At 40.6% G+C, this 15,534-nt stretch overlaps 2 protein-coding genes across 3 annotated transcripts in view; both read right to left on the minus strand.

Annotated features, from left to right (window-relative positions):
* dync1h1 (dynein cytoplasmic 1 heavy chain 1) overlaps positions 1-8,782 on the minus strand; it is a 43,570-nt gene extending 34,788 nt beyond the window's left edge. For both annotated transcript variants that reach the window (XM_023352763.1, XM_005801290.2), the window contains exons 1-16: positions 8,416-8,782; positions 6,997-7,084; positions 6,737-6,910; positions 6,394-6,649; positions 6,132-6,318; positions 5,210-5,481; positions 4,908-5,135; positions 4,016-4,669; positions 2,840-3,262; positions 2,562-2,741; positions 1,689-1,838; positions 1,461-1,607; positions 1,245-1,385; positions 987-1,163; positions 791-901; positions 4-123 (exon numbers count right to left, since the gene is read on the minus strand). In XM_023352763.1, the coding sequence (XP_023208531.1) occupies positions 4-123; positions 791-901; positions 987-1,163; positions 1,245-1,385; positions 1,461-1,607; positions 1,689-1,838; positions 2,562-2,741; positions 2,840-3,262; positions 4,016-4,669; positions 4,908-5,135; positions 5,210-5,481; positions 6,132-6,318; positions 6,394-6,649; positions 6,737-6,910; positions 6,997-7,084; positions 8,416-8,665 (3,558 nt within the window). In that variant the 5' untranslated portion in view covers positions 8,666-8,782. The remainder of the gene's footprint in view (positions 1-3; positions 124-790; positions 902-986; positions 1,164-1,244; positions 1,386-1,460; positions 1,608-1,688; positions 1,839-2,561; positions 2,742-2,839; positions 3,263-4,015; positions 4,670-4,907; positions 5,136-5,209; positions 5,482-6,131; positions 6,319-6,393; positions 6,650-6,736; positions 6,911-6,996; positions 7,085-8,415) is intronic.
* Positions 8,783-10,100: 1,318 nt separating this feature from the next.
* LOC102232096 (cell cycle control protein 50B-like) lies at positions 10,101-14,918 on the minus strand. The gene is made up of 8 exons (XM_005801318.3): positions 14,811-14,918; positions 14,207-14,408; positions 13,899-14,003; positions 13,696-13,803; positions 12,439-12,529; positions 12,217-12,354; positions 11,945-12,151; positions 10,101-10,899 (listed from the first exon to the last, which is right to left on the minus strand). The coding sequence occupies exons 2-8, from the start codon at positions 14,396-14,398 to the stop codon at positions 10,721-10,723; spliced, it is 1,020 nt and encodes a 339-aa protein (XP_005801375.1). The 5' UTR covers positions 14,399-14,408; positions 14,811-14,918; the 3' UTR covers positions 10,101-10,720.
* Between the last annotated feature and the right edge of the window lie 616 nt (positions 14,919-15,534).

A 15,534-nucleotide genomic window follows, 5' to 3' on the forward strand; every position in this document is an offset into this window, starting at 1 on the left:
TACCTCCACGTTCTTCTCAAACTGCTTGATCTTACGTTTCAGGGTCTGGACATACGTGATGAAGTTGACGGCATCCGAGGTGCTTGCCGTGTCCACAGAATGCTGCTCAAGATCTTGACGAGACTGGGAAAGGAAAAAAGCATTTCTGTTAAGTAATGATGACAATTTAATATATTAAGAGATGTACAAAAAAAATTATCCAATGAACTAAATCTGAAAGTTTTTAGTTTGTTTTCCCAAATAATGAACGCCATGCTTACACGTCACCACTCTGTTACCAATGCGAGGTGTTTAAAATTAATGCATTTTTATATCTATGCATTTTTATTGAAAAAGGTTACATTCTCACTTTATACATTTGTTTTACATATTTAATGTATTTTTTATTTTTAATATTTCTTGTTTATTTAATTCATTAAATTTTTTATGAAAATTAATGCATTTTTCTTTAACTGATTTATTTTTGTAGTAATAAATCTTTAATATTGTTTTGTGAAAAATGTCTGCATTTTCTTAAAGTCAATTTCATGCTGAATGAACAAACGGAGCACCATTAAATTTCACCCTCCGTCACTAAACATCCTGACTTTGCAGCAGCTTCCTGGAAAACACCAGCGCTGGTTTAAGGATCTACATTTTCTAGGCAAAACACTAAATGCTAATCCCTAGAACAAAATGCCTTTTAGAAATCATGAAACCTTTCTATATACTTGCTCATACAGAGACTGATATCTCTTCTGTTTGTAATTAAATATTCAAAGCCCACACTGATTTTCAGATCAAAGCTCACCTTGGAGATCTGGGAATGGAAATCCTGCATGTTCTGGCCGAGCATCTGACCGAACTTGCTGAGGACTTCTTTATGCCAGGAGTCGTATTTTAAGTTGACCTTAGACTGAACCTGTTGGTGGGGGTCAGAAAATAAAATGCTTAAAAACGCCACAACAGGAAGGGAATAAACCCAGAGAAGCTGCCGTCGTTGTTACCTTGCCATAGTCAATGATCACTGGTCCAAAATCTTTTCGAGTCTCTGCATTGTCGAAGGTTCCACGCGCTTTACGGATCTGGACCAGGAGGGCCTGCCACTTGGTTAGGTCTTCACCCAGACGGTTGTAGATGTTTTCAGCCTGCATGTCCCACAGGCACTGGTACTGCAGCCACACCTGGGCAGGAAACACAACAGGAGGATAACTCAGTTGTGTTATCCTCCTGCATCCCAGCTGTTCATTTAAAGTGACTCCTACCTTTACGTACTGCTCCACTTCTCCAACTATGTCCTCCACCGCGTTGTAGGCCTCCTCCAGGGCTGCAGGACCATCTGGCATCCTGGTGAGGGCGTTACGGTAGAACTTCTCCTCCTCTGAGAGCTCGTAGTGGACCCCCACCTGATGCAGGAGAACAGACTGGTTCAGGTAACAGCAGCAGCAGAACCAGTAGATGTTTTAGTAGACGATCCCTGCCTGGTATCTTTGGCTCTGGATCCTGGGCAGGGAAAGGATGATGGTCTTCCAGGCAAACATCTCCTGATAGAGCTTGTAGCGGCAGTCTTCGATCGGTGGATTCAGATAGATCACCTGGTTGGTGATCCTCAGCTCATGGACAATATTCTAGAAATTAAAAAAGGTGCGGTGTTCAGGTGCGTTCATATATTTATTTTTTTAAACTAAGAGGTGCGGTGACAGAGTTACCTTTATTTTGGGATCTCCTCCGGGTTTATGTCCGGCCTGAGGCGCCTCTGTGTCCATGTCCACGTCAGCTTTGTCCTCCACCTGTCCATGGAGCACCTGGGTCCAGGCCTTCAGACCGGCCTGGAGTCGCACGCCAAGGATGCGCTCAATCTGAGAGAAATCAGCGTTTATGAGCACACTTAGAGTAAAACAGCAAGCAGAGGTACTTATTTACATTTGACTAAACTACAACCAGAAAGTTCAGCAGGTTATGCTGGGATTTTAGCTGACCCATGACAAAAAGTTGGTTATAGTCATGAAGCTGAAGAAAAGTTTATAACAGTATGAAATGATCGGTGCTTCCCTGAGCCAATACTTCATAAAATCAACCTGTTTTTGATGTTATGTGGTTTTTGGGGAATATTCCTGCACCTGCTTTGCAAATTGTCTCAGATTGGATGGACAACATCTCTATTCAGTTTATCTTGCATAAAGGACAGATGTGTGGCGTTAGGCAATAGTTGAGCAGCAGTTTCTGCAGATCTTCTACAACAATTTATGTAGAACAGCATGTCTAAATAAGTTCACAATTATGTCACAATCTTTACATTTTGACTTGGATGTTGTTTTAGAACCTAATGCTGCTTTAAATTCTCTACAACTTCCTCCCTTTGGTCTTCTTGCTGCCATTTGTTCTCCAAGGTTTTCTAACAAACATCAGGCCTTCAGAGAACACCTGCAGTTACAGAGATTGATCAGATGTCTTTTGAAGGTAACTGGTTGCCTTAATAAAACTGGTGGTTTTATTTCAAAGCATTGTTGAACTTTGTGTTTGCAGCCTGAAGGGAGACTGAATACTTTTGAAAGCCATTTGGTACATTCTGACTTGCATACCTCAATGTCCAGCTTGTTGACCCAGATGGGCAGGTTGGAGTAGGAGTGCAGGTTGAGGTCATCCACAGCTTTCTGAACCCGGTTCAGGATGTCGGAGAACGTCCTGTGGTCGAACATGCAGGTCTCCAGAGAGCGGACCTCCAGATCGATCTTCTCTTCAATCAGCAGCAGGTCATCAACCTGGACGCAAGAGCAACACACACAGTTCAGCATAAGAAATTAAATCATTTTAAAGTCAGAATTTATGTCACAGATGGCTGACATGGTGGCATCCTGACCTTCTCCTGGAAGTTGAAGACAGTCTCAGCCAGTCTCTGGACATACGGATCCAGCTTGTAGGACTCCCAGACCAGCGTGATGCCCTCAGTGATGAGGGCCTGCACCTCCTTCTTCAGGCCGGCCACCAGCAGCGAGATGGAGGACCGCTCCTCCACCTTCTCACAGGTGCGCTCGTAGGTGCGCACGCTCTCGATCAAAGAGATTGCGAAGGGATAGAGCTGGTTGGCCTGGTGGGCCTTGTTGACGATGGCCAGAGGAACTCGGAAGCTGAGCCACTTCAGGTTGCGGACCTCCTTAGATAAGGTGATGATCTCTGGGAGGAAGTTGACTTTAAGCTTCAGCATGTTTCCGGTCCTTCCACGAGCTCGAGTGCTCTCAATGGTGAAGATCCGTCCAGACACGCCCAGGTTACGCTGCTGCACCTGAAACACAAAAGCACCACATATCAGATCTTTTTATAGATAAACTGTGTATATTGGTCCTTAAAGATAGCATCTGTATGTTTTGACATTTTTGTGCAAGTTTGTTTAGTTCTGAATAAGCCTGCAACAGAAAGAAATAAATCAATTAATTGACCATTTTTGTTCACCAAAGTACTAAACATTTTCCCATTTTCCCTCTCAGACCAATGATGAATATTTTTTGAAGGGAAACTATTTACAGAGACTTTATGATTAATTTTATTTATCATTTCATTTATGTGTATGTTTCTATTAAATTTGTTTAGTTCTTTGAATATTTAAAATGTCTTCCAGTTCTTTAGAAATTAAGGTTTTATTGGTCTTTAACAGAATGTACTTGCATTATTATGCCAATATTGTAATGATATTAGTTGAAAATGTAGTGAATTTTTAATCCCTCTAGTAACTCAAAAAAAAATTTAAAAAACACACGAGTGACAAATCTACAAACACTGAGGTGGTTTTAGGCAAAATATGGCAGAACTAGGCCCGTCACAATAACAAATTCTACTTGACAATAAATTTTCCCCAGAAATTCTTGCAATAAATATTGTTTTGATACCAGGTTGGTAACATTGTTGTCCCTGTTTCTGACTTCAGCTCGACTTAACTCTCTCAGATCATCCCCACACTTGGCCCTCGGTGTCTTTTCTCAGTTCCGCTTTAAAAAAAAAAGCCCAAATAGTTTGAAAAAGTTGTTAAAATATTCCCTACCTTGCGAGCCCAGTCGTCAAATATCTCCTGGGTGTTGAGCTTAGCTCTGAAGCTATCTCCATCCTGCTTCAGCTTCAGCCCCTCCACGTGGTTCTCCCAGCCTTTTCCCAGAACGTCCTCCACCCTCTTCATGTAAGCCGTCAGCTGCCGATCGATCTGCTTGGCCCAGATGATGGAGCCGGACACGGGCGGCAGGTCGCGGACGTGGCTCATCTTGCAGGCCTGGCTCTGGGGGTACTGGACTTTGAACTTGTCGTGCAGTGACTCGATGTCGTCCTTCACACGCTGGATGAGCTGCGTCTGGTACTCCCGGATGGCGCCGCGGATGTGGGGGCGCACGAAGAGCGCGTTGAAGCGGGAGAAGATGCGGAACATCTCGTTGGCGTTCTTGGCGGTTCCCAGCTGGTCGCGCAGGCGGGCGGTGATGCGGGTCTCCACGCGGTCGATGCGCTCGTCGTAGCGCTTCATGGCCGCCTCCCAGGCCTCCATCCCTTCTTTGGACACATCCAGGCCGTCAACCTCTTTGACGTTCTCATACGCCAGGTTGACCTCTTCGATGGCGTTGGCATCAGCTGCATCAAAGAGGACTCCAGCTACTTTCATGTCTTCAGGCTCAACCGTTTCTCCAGGAGCGTGCTGCTGCACGGCAGAAACCTGCAAACAACAAAACGTCACGAGGATTTAAATCAGATTAGTAAATCCAATCAGTAATGTACTAATAATTGAAGAGTAAACATCTGTTCACCTTTATAACTGAAGGATGAATGTGAAATCAATCATTGATATAGTAATAATTGAACCGGGGAGGTCATAAAACAATTAATATAGTAATAATTGATGGGTGAACATCAGAATAGGATCATTATCATAGTAATAATTGCTCGCCGTTCACCTGTGGACGCAGCACCCGGACAATGACGGCCCTCAGCTGCTCATGCTGCCTCCTGAAGCGTCTCATGTGGTCCAGTCTAGACTGGAGCTTCCTGTGGGCGGGGCTCAGGCGCCACACCATCTTCAGGTTCTCCTCCCGCTTCCTTTTCACAATGTCCCTCAGAAGCACCTGCAACTTCTCGTACTCATCCTCCCAGGTCTGGAACACCTCAAAGCAAGCCACCATCACCTGTGCAGGGAAAGCAGAAGGCTCAAAACTAATTCAACAGGAAAGAGGCTGAATGGAGATGCAACACCCCCAACCTTCTCAAACTCCTCGTAAGCAACATGCATGAGCTTTCTGGTTCCCAAAACTTTGAGGAGCTGGGAGCTCAGGTCCCTGGAGATGGCCTCCACCAGACGCAGCGCTCTCTGGATGGGGTACTTGGTGTTCCTGATCTTTTTCAGGTGAGTGAAGATGGCGATGAGAGCCTGGCGGATCTTATCCAGCTCTGAGGCGGAGAGCAGGTCGTTGAGAGGGAAGTCTTTCATCAGAGGATTGTAATCGTTCACAGTTTCCACTGCCTGCTTCAGACCTGCAGGACAAAAACAGGGTTTTAGGGCTGCAGCTGACGATTATTTTAAAAACTCATTATTCTGACAACCCAAGAAAAAAAGGTGGCCACATTGTGTAGATTTTTCATTTAACTGTGTAAGCCTGTTTTAAATAAAAGATTAGAAGTGCATTAAAAATGCAAATAAGCAGACAGTTAATTTTTTAAAAGGAAAACATTTTATCGTCTAAAATGCAACATTTTTTAATGAATGCCAACAAAGAATCCATCTACATCTAAATGATCAATACAGTGCATGACTGATCTGTTATTTTTGACTAACTGATTAATAATTAGACAACAAAAAGTACTTAAGAGATTTTTTTTTTTTTACTGAATTTGAATCAAACGAATCTAAAACTATTCTGCTTGAGGAGTTCTGGGTAGAAAATATTTATGGAAAAAGGGTTTTTCTACTGTTAAATGCAAAATGTTTATTTGTTTTATAGTTTTGAATCAACTACTGCTCTGGTTGCATTATTTTGAGTCTGTATACATCAGCTAACGATTAATCCATTACTAAATCAGTTAATGATTATTTCAATAATCAATTAGTCAGATCGTTTCAGTTTTAATAAACCGTAGATAGAAAATGAAACAACAGTGTTGCTGTGGAAGCAGTTTTTCCTCACCAGTGTCTGTATCAAAGCTGACGGTGGCATGGAAACGTTTGCCGTGTTTGAGGATGTCCAGAGTCAGCAGAACCTCGGGGCTCTCCCTCTTCTCCTGGATCCGGTTCAGAGCTCTCTCCAGGTTCAGCCAGAAGCTGATCTCCTGCAGGGCCGTGCCTGAGGCTGGATCCCGGTCCAGCTTCGTCACCTGGCAGGGGGAGTTAAAGAAGAGTCAGAAAAAATGTCTTCAAAATAAGTCAGAATTCTTGGAGGCTTTTCTCACTTTCTGGATTTCTCTGATCCAGCGGTTCACTCCGGACTGCAGCTGATTCAGGAAGGTGGGATCTTCCACTTTATCTCCAAAGTCAGTGACCTTAGGCTTCTCCCCATGCTCGTAGCACTGCTTGGCAACGTTTACGATGATGGGGTGGATGAGCAGGCTGATCTCAGGAATCTCAATGTTCTGCTGCAGGTGGAGAAGACCCATCTCCAGCTCTGCAATCTTTTTCTCCACAGAGGGAGCCATCTTATCCCCGTCTCTACAGGCCACCGCAGAGAACATTGTAAGATTACGTTCACCACCCATCATCTCTTCTCAAGAACAAAGGAAATTAATGATTCGTCACCTGTCGGCTTTGCCAGACTCCCGGATGTAGGACTTGAAGAAAGGAGCAACAGCATTGCTGATGAAAGAGTGAAGAGTCTCGTAGGGGGAATCCTCGCTCAGGGTCAGCACCCGAACCTGAGTGGATATGGGCTTGTCTGCGTCAATGACACCCGTCCTCTTGATCAGAGCCAAGCTGGAAAAGAGGGGATGAGATCCATTTGGGTCCAATCGAACCTGAGGTGAACCAAAGCTGTGCAACGTCCAGGAAAATGTAATCACCTGTTAGACTTGATGCCGTAGCGGATGTCGATGCTGATGTTGTAGCTGATGCACTCTTTCTCCTCTTCGCCTTCATCTCCAACATCCTCTGTGAGAAGAGCACAAAAACAAATCCAACAAACTGAACGAGAGGAGACTGGTGTTGATTTTGTATTTACTGTAATAACAATTAAAAGAGATGTTTTTAAAAAATCTAAAAATTAGGGTTGGGACTTTAATAAGTTCATTTCAATTAATTGCATAGATTTTGTACAGTAAAAATTTTAACACAATTAAAGATTTTTTTAAATACATAAACCGCTTCAGATGTAATCTATAACACGAGTTCAAATGGTATGAATACTTAGTTATTCATGCTGTCCTACTCACTTTCAAATAAGACAACCAGGAAAATGGTTGTCCCATTTGAAAACACAATAATATGAACTAAGTCAAAAGATAACATAAATCTATTCTCCAACATCATGACTGGACAGGAGGTTCACGGTGTGGCGGGTCATGTGTGATCTTGAGGAATAAAAACACAGCTGTAATAAAAATGTTAAAAAAAACATCATGCAGCTGAGAAGATGATTGTCTCGCCTGCAGCTGACTGAAAATAATGTTTCCATTGACAAAACAGGTTCACATGACAGAAGTCCAAAGATACAACATTCATTTGGAACAAATCATTTATTCATTAAGTTGTATAATCTTAGATCTTCTGTTCAATTTTGAAGAAAGCTTAACTCCAAGTGACCTGAAACGTGCAGGAGCATCTCAATAACTTTGAATATCATTGAAAAGTTATTTTGAAACTAGAGCCACTAGTGTCTGTTCAACCACATTTCTTCCTTCCACTCAACTTTCCAGTAATATCTTTTAATACAGAATTCAGCTTGTTTAGAAATCAGTGTTTGTGACTGGAAAACTGTCAAGTCAGCAGTCTAATGATTGTGTGGTTTATAACATGCTCACAACCTAACAAATCAGAATTAAAATTATTATTTTTATTGGTTTTAAATGTCATTTTAATTTTCTGAGAATTTGAACTTGGGTTTAATTAGATGAATAAGCAAAAATGACCAAATCTGACAAAAATGAAACACTTAATACATCTGTCACTGTGTCCATCCAATCTATAGAAATAAGTTAAATTCTTGAATTGAACCGCTGGATACAGAACTCTTCTGGTGATACTCTGTCGACATCAGGTCATAGACATCATAATCAGATGAAGCTTCGAGAGCAACTCCACTTTATCCACCACACCCCGTTTACAGGTGGAGAAGGAAAACTCCGGTTTTTACTCCGTCAGAAAGAGCAACCGGCTCTGATGGAGGCTGAATAACTGAACACTCAAGAGGTCGATTAAAGCCCCAATTAGTCAAACAGCTCATTTACTAACGTTTCTTTGTAAGAATATTAGGTTAAAAGTACCTTTCAGGGCACTTCTCTCCACCAGGACGGTGTGAATCTGGGGGTCGGATAGAAATTTTTTCATCTGCTCCACGGAGCTCTTCTCCTCCAGGGCGGTTTCCAGAGAGGCCGGGGCCTCGCCGCCATCTTCCAGCAGCAACGGCACCAGCTTCCGAATGTGTTTCTGCAGCACCGAGGTGTCCGCCACCGTTTGAACGGCCGACACCTCCATGGTGCCGCTGCCCTCCTCCGTCCCCCCGCCGTCGGACATTCCGTGGAGAGGTGGACGGTGACCAGAAGGTGTATGAAGGTGAACAAAGAACCGAGGAACGTCTCTGTGCAACCGGGTGTGATAGAGGCTGACAACCCGCTGTCAAATCACCGCAGTTGGGACTAGCTTCATTTATAGGCGCAAAGGATGCTGGTACTTGTCGTTCTGCGGGCGGGAGAATCACCGTGGTGTGCGGTTAGAATACTACACTACCCATAATTCTGTTCCAATCGTTTTGTCTCTCCAGATGGCCGCTAGAGGGAAGGAGGGAAGAGTCTCCAATGATGCAGCATTTTCTATGATCATGTCAAATCAATGTTTTTCTGTCCATATTTTTAGTGGCATTATTGCCTTTTGCTGATATTTAATCAATTCCAGACATTAGCGCACAGTTTTCTAATCTGATTTAATAAAAGAAAATGAAAATTTGTTTTTTTTTTCTTTTACATTTCTCATCAATAAAACCACTAATGAGTAAATACTAAAAAAAAATCAATAGCCTATCTCCAGCTAGGGGGTCTGCAACCTTAACAGTTATTTTATAGCTACACGAGCGTTGCATGATCATTTAAAAAGGAAAAACATATATATATATATTTTATAAATATCTACAAAGGAAATGTTTAAGGAAAACATTAAACTAAACATTAAAGAAGATGGTTACATTTTGTTTTTTCAATAAGATGTTGATATTCTTTTTTTTTTTTAAATCGCGTAGCTTAAAACTTAAGAAAAATAAATTTGAGCTACTATTCAGAGCTATTATTGGTTCTTTTTGTATCATCTTTTCAAAAATCAGAAAACATGATTTTCTGATCATCTTTTCAGGTTTATTTCATGAATAAACCTGAAAAAATACCCAAACCTGCATTTGTTTATTTGTTTGTTAAGAGCCATTGTGGAATGTCCAAAGAGTCACCCTAGGGTCCGGAGCCGCAGGTTGCAGACCTTCATGCTACAGTAAACGGCAAAAATCAACAAAATAGCTGCAGATTCTCCAACATTTAGATACACATTGTCTTGCAAAAATATGTCACTCCATTAACTTTTACACATTTTGTGTGTGAAACAATTTCAGTCTAAACGGAGCTGTTCTGTGAAGGTTTGTTGGAGAAGATTAAAAGACAAACGGGATCATGAAGACGAGTCAGAGAGGAACTTACTGGGAAGATTAAATCAGGGTCTATCAGAGAACTTTCCTAATAAAATACAATTAATTTTATGGTTGAAATGTGACAACATTAGAAAGTTAAAAGTATATGTAAGCACCAGAGCTCTGTCAAATGTTTGTTAAACTTTGAAATTAAGATAATGTCACAACCAAAGTTCTTTAAAAAGTCAAAAGAATTTAGTTCATCTAAGAGATCTATTTTTTTAATAAACAGAATCCTATAAGTTGGGCATAAGAGCATAAATAAAACACGCAGGAACAAAATAAGATTTTGTTGTTTTATTCAATAAATATTAAGATGATAATCATTTCAAGGAACACTAAAAGTTACAAAAGCTTTGAAGCCACCCAACAAAAAACATTGAGAAGAAAAGCTTGTAAACCATTTCCCTGAGTCAGAAATAAATATGTACAAGTTTTACAACCTTTTAATGAAGCATCTTTCTCAAATGTAACTCGCCGGGTCCGGGTTCGATTCCCTGACCCGGCAATATTTGCCGCATGTCTTCCCACCTCTCCTTCCCCGTTTCCTGTCAGTCTACTTTCATATAAGGGACACTAGAGCCCACAAAAGACCCCCTGGAGGGGTAAAAAAAATAAATTAACTGCCTGATTAGTTTAAAATGGCTTTTCATGAAAAATATGGCTTTAAGATTATTGACCCATCGGTAGGAGGCAGCTTTAGCCCTGAAGATAAAAGCCGTTAAAGAAATACAGATAGAAAATGTAAGAAAAATAGAACACTAGCGATACATTTAAACTCCAAATCCTAATTTCAACAGTTCAGAGGTCACTATAACCCTTTGTTTGAAGCCAGAGCAGCTTTTTCCAGCTGAGGTTGATCAACTACATGGAAAAGTTTCCTTTGGCATTTTTTCAGGTGCTCAGTCGTCTTCGGCAAACTTGAATTTAGCATACACAATAAGCATAACAATGGACATGACGACACACATGGAGCCAACCACGATGTAGGCGATGCCCAGGAAGTCATTCTTTCCTCCCATCCAAGACACGTTGCTGAGCACCACCTTCTTCCTGCCGTTGAACGAATAAACGGGGTAGTCTAAGGGAAATATGTTAAGGATATGCACCAGGTTTAGACTTCAGGGATCTTAATGAGAAAACTAGAAAAGTATAGACAAATCGCTCTGGCAGTAACACTACATTGTGCAGGCCATTTAAGAACCTTTCATTGTTTTATTGGAGGAGTTTTCATCAGTCATAATCATTAAAATTAACAGAAATATACACATTTATGAGTTTCACTTATGAACTGAGCTAATGAAATAAAATAATCCCCCAATGATGCTAATTGTAACCGACTGAGCTGCACCTCAAATGTTTCAGTATTTTGACCTCTCAACCTGTTACATGAAACTTACTTTTTAGAGTCAGTGACATAATGTGAGGAAACAAACAGGAGACAAAGTAATGAGTTTGAGTGATGTTGCTTCAAAAGAACCTGTTGACAGGTAATGGAGTGAAACCCTCAGCAGTACTGATGATGTGTAGAAAAATTTGACTTTCACCTGCTTCACCTTACACAATCACTGGCTCACCAATATAAAATACTCTAGTTATGGTTAAAAAAAAATTGTTAAAAAAAATAAATAAATAAATATATGAATAACAGACAAACCAGGCACACCACAGATTGCTTTTAAAATACTGGGTAAGGTGCCAGTTGGTTAGGTCTCTAAGCAAACTCTCTCAGATATTATTCCTGCATGACTTCTGGAGTTTAAGAAAAATAAACAAAATCTATCAATAAGTGTTGCTTGAGTCCAAACCTTTCATCAAGATGCAGCTGAAGTGGTTCAGCTTCTCAAAGCAGTGAGAAGGTCCTTTGCATGGCAGTAGTTATTTGCCTGGCTTGTTTGCCTGACTCAAAATATTTGCCTGATCCTCCTTCACCTCAGTAAACTCCTGAGTCATTTAAGATAAAATTCATCTAACCAGATAAGCAAGTTGGTATTATGAAGTTTATGCTTAACCCTAAACAGTAACAGCAGGATAAAAAGGTAAAACCAATAATAATTCATTATGTTTATAATGAATCCGAGCCTTAGTCACCCCTCCCAGAATTCATAATGTGTATTAAAGGATACTGTATTCAATTGTCAGAGTGTAGTTTCCAGCTGGTAGGCCATTTACATAGTCATCATGTGTGATTCGTCGATACAGTTTCCTGAAGTCTGGAAGAGCAGCCCTTCTCATCCAGACCAGAAAGTCTTGATTGATGAAGCCGTTGTTGTACACATCTGTGGTGTCCAGCTCATAAGCGGGTTTAGGCCAGTTTGTGGGCTTCTTGGTTCCTGGGAAAAAACACTGTTTAAGGCTAGCTCCAAAGAGAAACAGAGTTCATTTTGATTAGTGGTACCATTGAAGGCGTTGATCAGGGGCGTCACGCTGGGATTTCTGAATTTGACATTGTAGTCAGTCCACCAAGCAATCCCTTTTCCATTCAGAGGCACAATCTTTTGAGTCCCGTTGACCACATGACTGAGCGAAAAGGTGTCTTTCGAAAAAGGCAGAAAGAATAGAGGCAGTCAGAAAACGAGACAGTATTTATCATAGGGAATAACTGCTACATCATGCATACCATTAAACATGCTGTTTGCCAGCGCTCCACAAGGCACGATTGGTATGTTGCGGCTATCAAGGGTATACGGGTCACAGCTACTGGAAGGATCCTTTCAGAAGACACAAATAAATAACTGATCAGTTTGATGCCTGAAATATGTTATTACTTGGTTTATGTTAAGCACACTTTTACAAGATTAACTGAAACTATTGATTAGATTGATGGGAGGCGCTACAGAAACCTACGGACCAGAACCACCAGGCACCAGAACAGCTTATTTCCCACAGCTGTCACGCTTTTGAACGCCTCCTGACATAAAACATAAACTATAAGGACTGTACTCCCCTATCCTCTCATACAACAATAACACATGGACTATCCTCACACACACACACATCACGGACTGTTTTCTTCACACACACATACAACCTGTAAATTTTATCTGCCATTATTTATCTTGTATTATATTATATACATATATAATCCATTCCCTAACATTCTTATATATTCTGTATAATCTGTGCATATAGCTCCCATATTTATATTTATACACAATATCTATATCTCTTGCTATAACCTCTTATAGTCCATACATACATAGTCTTGTACATCTGTAAATAAATAAATATATCTCGTAGAGCACTTCTGGATAGATGCAAACTACATCTCGTTGCTTGTACTTGTGACAGTGCAATGACAATAAAGTTGAATTCTATTCTATTCTATTCTATTAGCTCCTCAAATATGGCCTTTATGGGAGAGAGTCAAGAACACAAACATCGTTCTAATGCTGCTCTTCCTCTGAGTAGATTGGTTCGGGTCAGTACATTATTTTGTGAAAGTGGCCCATACTGACTCATACCTTCAGTATGGTGGTATGGTCAGGACAGAGCTACTGGCATCACACAACACAATTACTGCTCAGTGAAAACAAGGCGTAAGAAAGCTATACAACATCCTGTTTACAATTTCCCACAAGCCAAGTAGGAGAGAGATCGAACATTGAACATCTGAATGGTGAAACATGGTTAAGAGGGGGGGTGTCATACTCTGCTTCTTCAGGATGAACTACAAATGGTTGCAGTTTATGAGAAGATGGATGGAGCTAAATCCAGGAAAATCCTGGAAGAAACCATGTTAGAGGCTGCAGAAAGCCTTCCAGCAGGACAACCGACCTAAACATACTGCCAGAGCTGCAATGAAAATGTGACGTTTTGAACAGGTATTCTGTTTAGCCCTTTGTGAATTCTTCTTTAAAAAGGTGTATCGTCTCACCTTAAAGTAATCTAGGTCTCCATACAGCTGATTATCGTCTTTGGATGCCCCGTACTTTCTTTGGTTCTGGAAGTAGTTGGTCAAGCCATAATAAAAGAAGACAGGTCCCTGTGTGGCAAAGAAACATGCAAAAACAAACAGTCTCAGATGACAAAAGCAGAAAGCTTAAAATATCAGATTGTAAAGCACGATGTGTGTCTAACCTTGAACAGATTGGGGATGGAGAACGTCATGCTGCACGTACATTTCTCTGTACTTGATCTGCACTTATAGCAGGGATGAGCAGAGTCATCACCAGTGTAGTCCAACTGGTAAGAGGGGAAAGGTGCTCAACAAATTGTTTTTATGGTTACAACACAAATGTTTGCTAATCTATAGTGTCAGAAAGTCAAGTGGGTCGCCATTTTAGCACTGAAAACTAAAGACTCTGTCGTGTTTGTTTCTTTTGACATTTGACTCTTCATTCTCAGACTGGTAAAAGCAAAAGTTGCATTAAACATTCCTGTCTTACCTCCTGCAACTGGATGTCTCGTGAAGCGATGAAGAGAGCAACTCCAACACCAATGAAAGCGGCCCCAATGAGGACAAACATTGGAATAACAATGCTTGCAGAGAGAATGGGCTGCCATGCTGGAAGCCTCTGCTGGGTGAAGGCAGTGTTGTCAGGCCGGTTGGGCGACTCTTCCTGCTCCTCCTTCACCATTGCCTTGATTCTGTTGGATTGTTTCATATCTCAAAAAATATGCTCCTGATTTATAGTTTAAGTTGTACTTTTATTTAAGCGGATATAGAATATCTTTGGCAGTGGAAAAAACATCAGAAACACCAAGTTTATGTAATTTAGATGGATAAACTACTGAGTACTCGACTTCCTGTTTACGCTCATTTTACTATTTGTGTTCTGTTTAATTTTAATGAATTACTGACCCAGATAAAACACACAAAAATCCCATATTTAACTGTCACACACCAGTAATTCAGCGCTGAGCAACACATAGACCGTTTATGAGCATTAAATATGACACTTAATACATTTCTCAGTCCCAATAATTCACTTTTTAAAATAAAATGTACCCTTGAGTGGGAATATATATCAATTAACTAGGGTTTCTTACCAGCAGTCGGCTACAAAATGAAGAAACGAAGAAGTCAAAATACGCTGGGACCTTTTCCTGGGTTGAAGGAACGATGTATCCGCTCACCTTTACCTGTCCTACTACTCCCTTCTTCTTCCTGCCCCGCCTTTCTTTCACATAGACATAAAATACATAGAAACCAAACATTAATGCGTCCGCCATATTGTGAGTGGCTACTTCTTGAAAACCAGTAGGATTGTGTGAAGAAAGTGTATTTTCCAAATAAATGAATAGAAGAATAGAAATATTCTTTCTTGTATCACAGTGGGAAGATCCACGTGTACCAGCAGCAAGTTAAAGGTAAGTGGAAGCATATAGACTCAAACTAAGGTAAAATACTAAAAATAACATTTAAAACAGAAAAATAAGAGATGACACAATACCAAAAATTAAATAACATGTACAGTTATTAAAAATAACATCCTTAGATCCAAAGAAATTTGCATCTGAATATGATTTAAATAAATGTATGAGATGTGCATATTTATGCATAGAAAGCAGCAATAGACTATTTGAAATATTTAAAATAAATGAACATAAAGTTGAGCAAGCAACAATAGGGATGTAAACACTCTCTCTTTGCTATTGTAGTGTTATTTTCTGTCTGCAGAGCCTTGTTTAAGGGATCAAGAAACAGTTAACACCATATATTCATTGGAAGTACTTTGCTCTGTTTGAACATACTTACTATGAGTATTAATTT

Source organism: Xiphophorus maculatus, chromosome 19, assembly GCF_002775205.1.
Source record: "Xiphophorus maculatus strain JP 163 A chromosome 19, X_maculatus-5.0-male, whole genome shotgun sequence".
Lineage (NCBI taxonomy): Eukaryota > Metazoa > Chordata > Actinopteri > Cyprinodontiformes > Poeciliidae > Xiphophorus > Xiphophorus maculatus.

Excerpts from the sequence above, each read along its gene's own strand:
- LOC102232096 (XM_005801318.3), bottom strand. The coding sequence starts at position 14,398 with ATGGTGAAGGAGGAGCAGGAAGAGTCGCCCAACCGGCCTGACAACACT. Across the intron at positions 13,804-13,898 it reads CCATCCCCAATCTGTTCAAG|GGACCTGTCTTCTTTTATTA; the intron begins GTTAGACACACA and ends TTTGCCACACAG. Across the intron at positions 10,900-11,944 it reads CACTCTGACAATTGAATACA|ACTACCCCGTTTATTCGTTC; the intron begins GTATCCTTTAAT and ends TATTTCCCTTAG.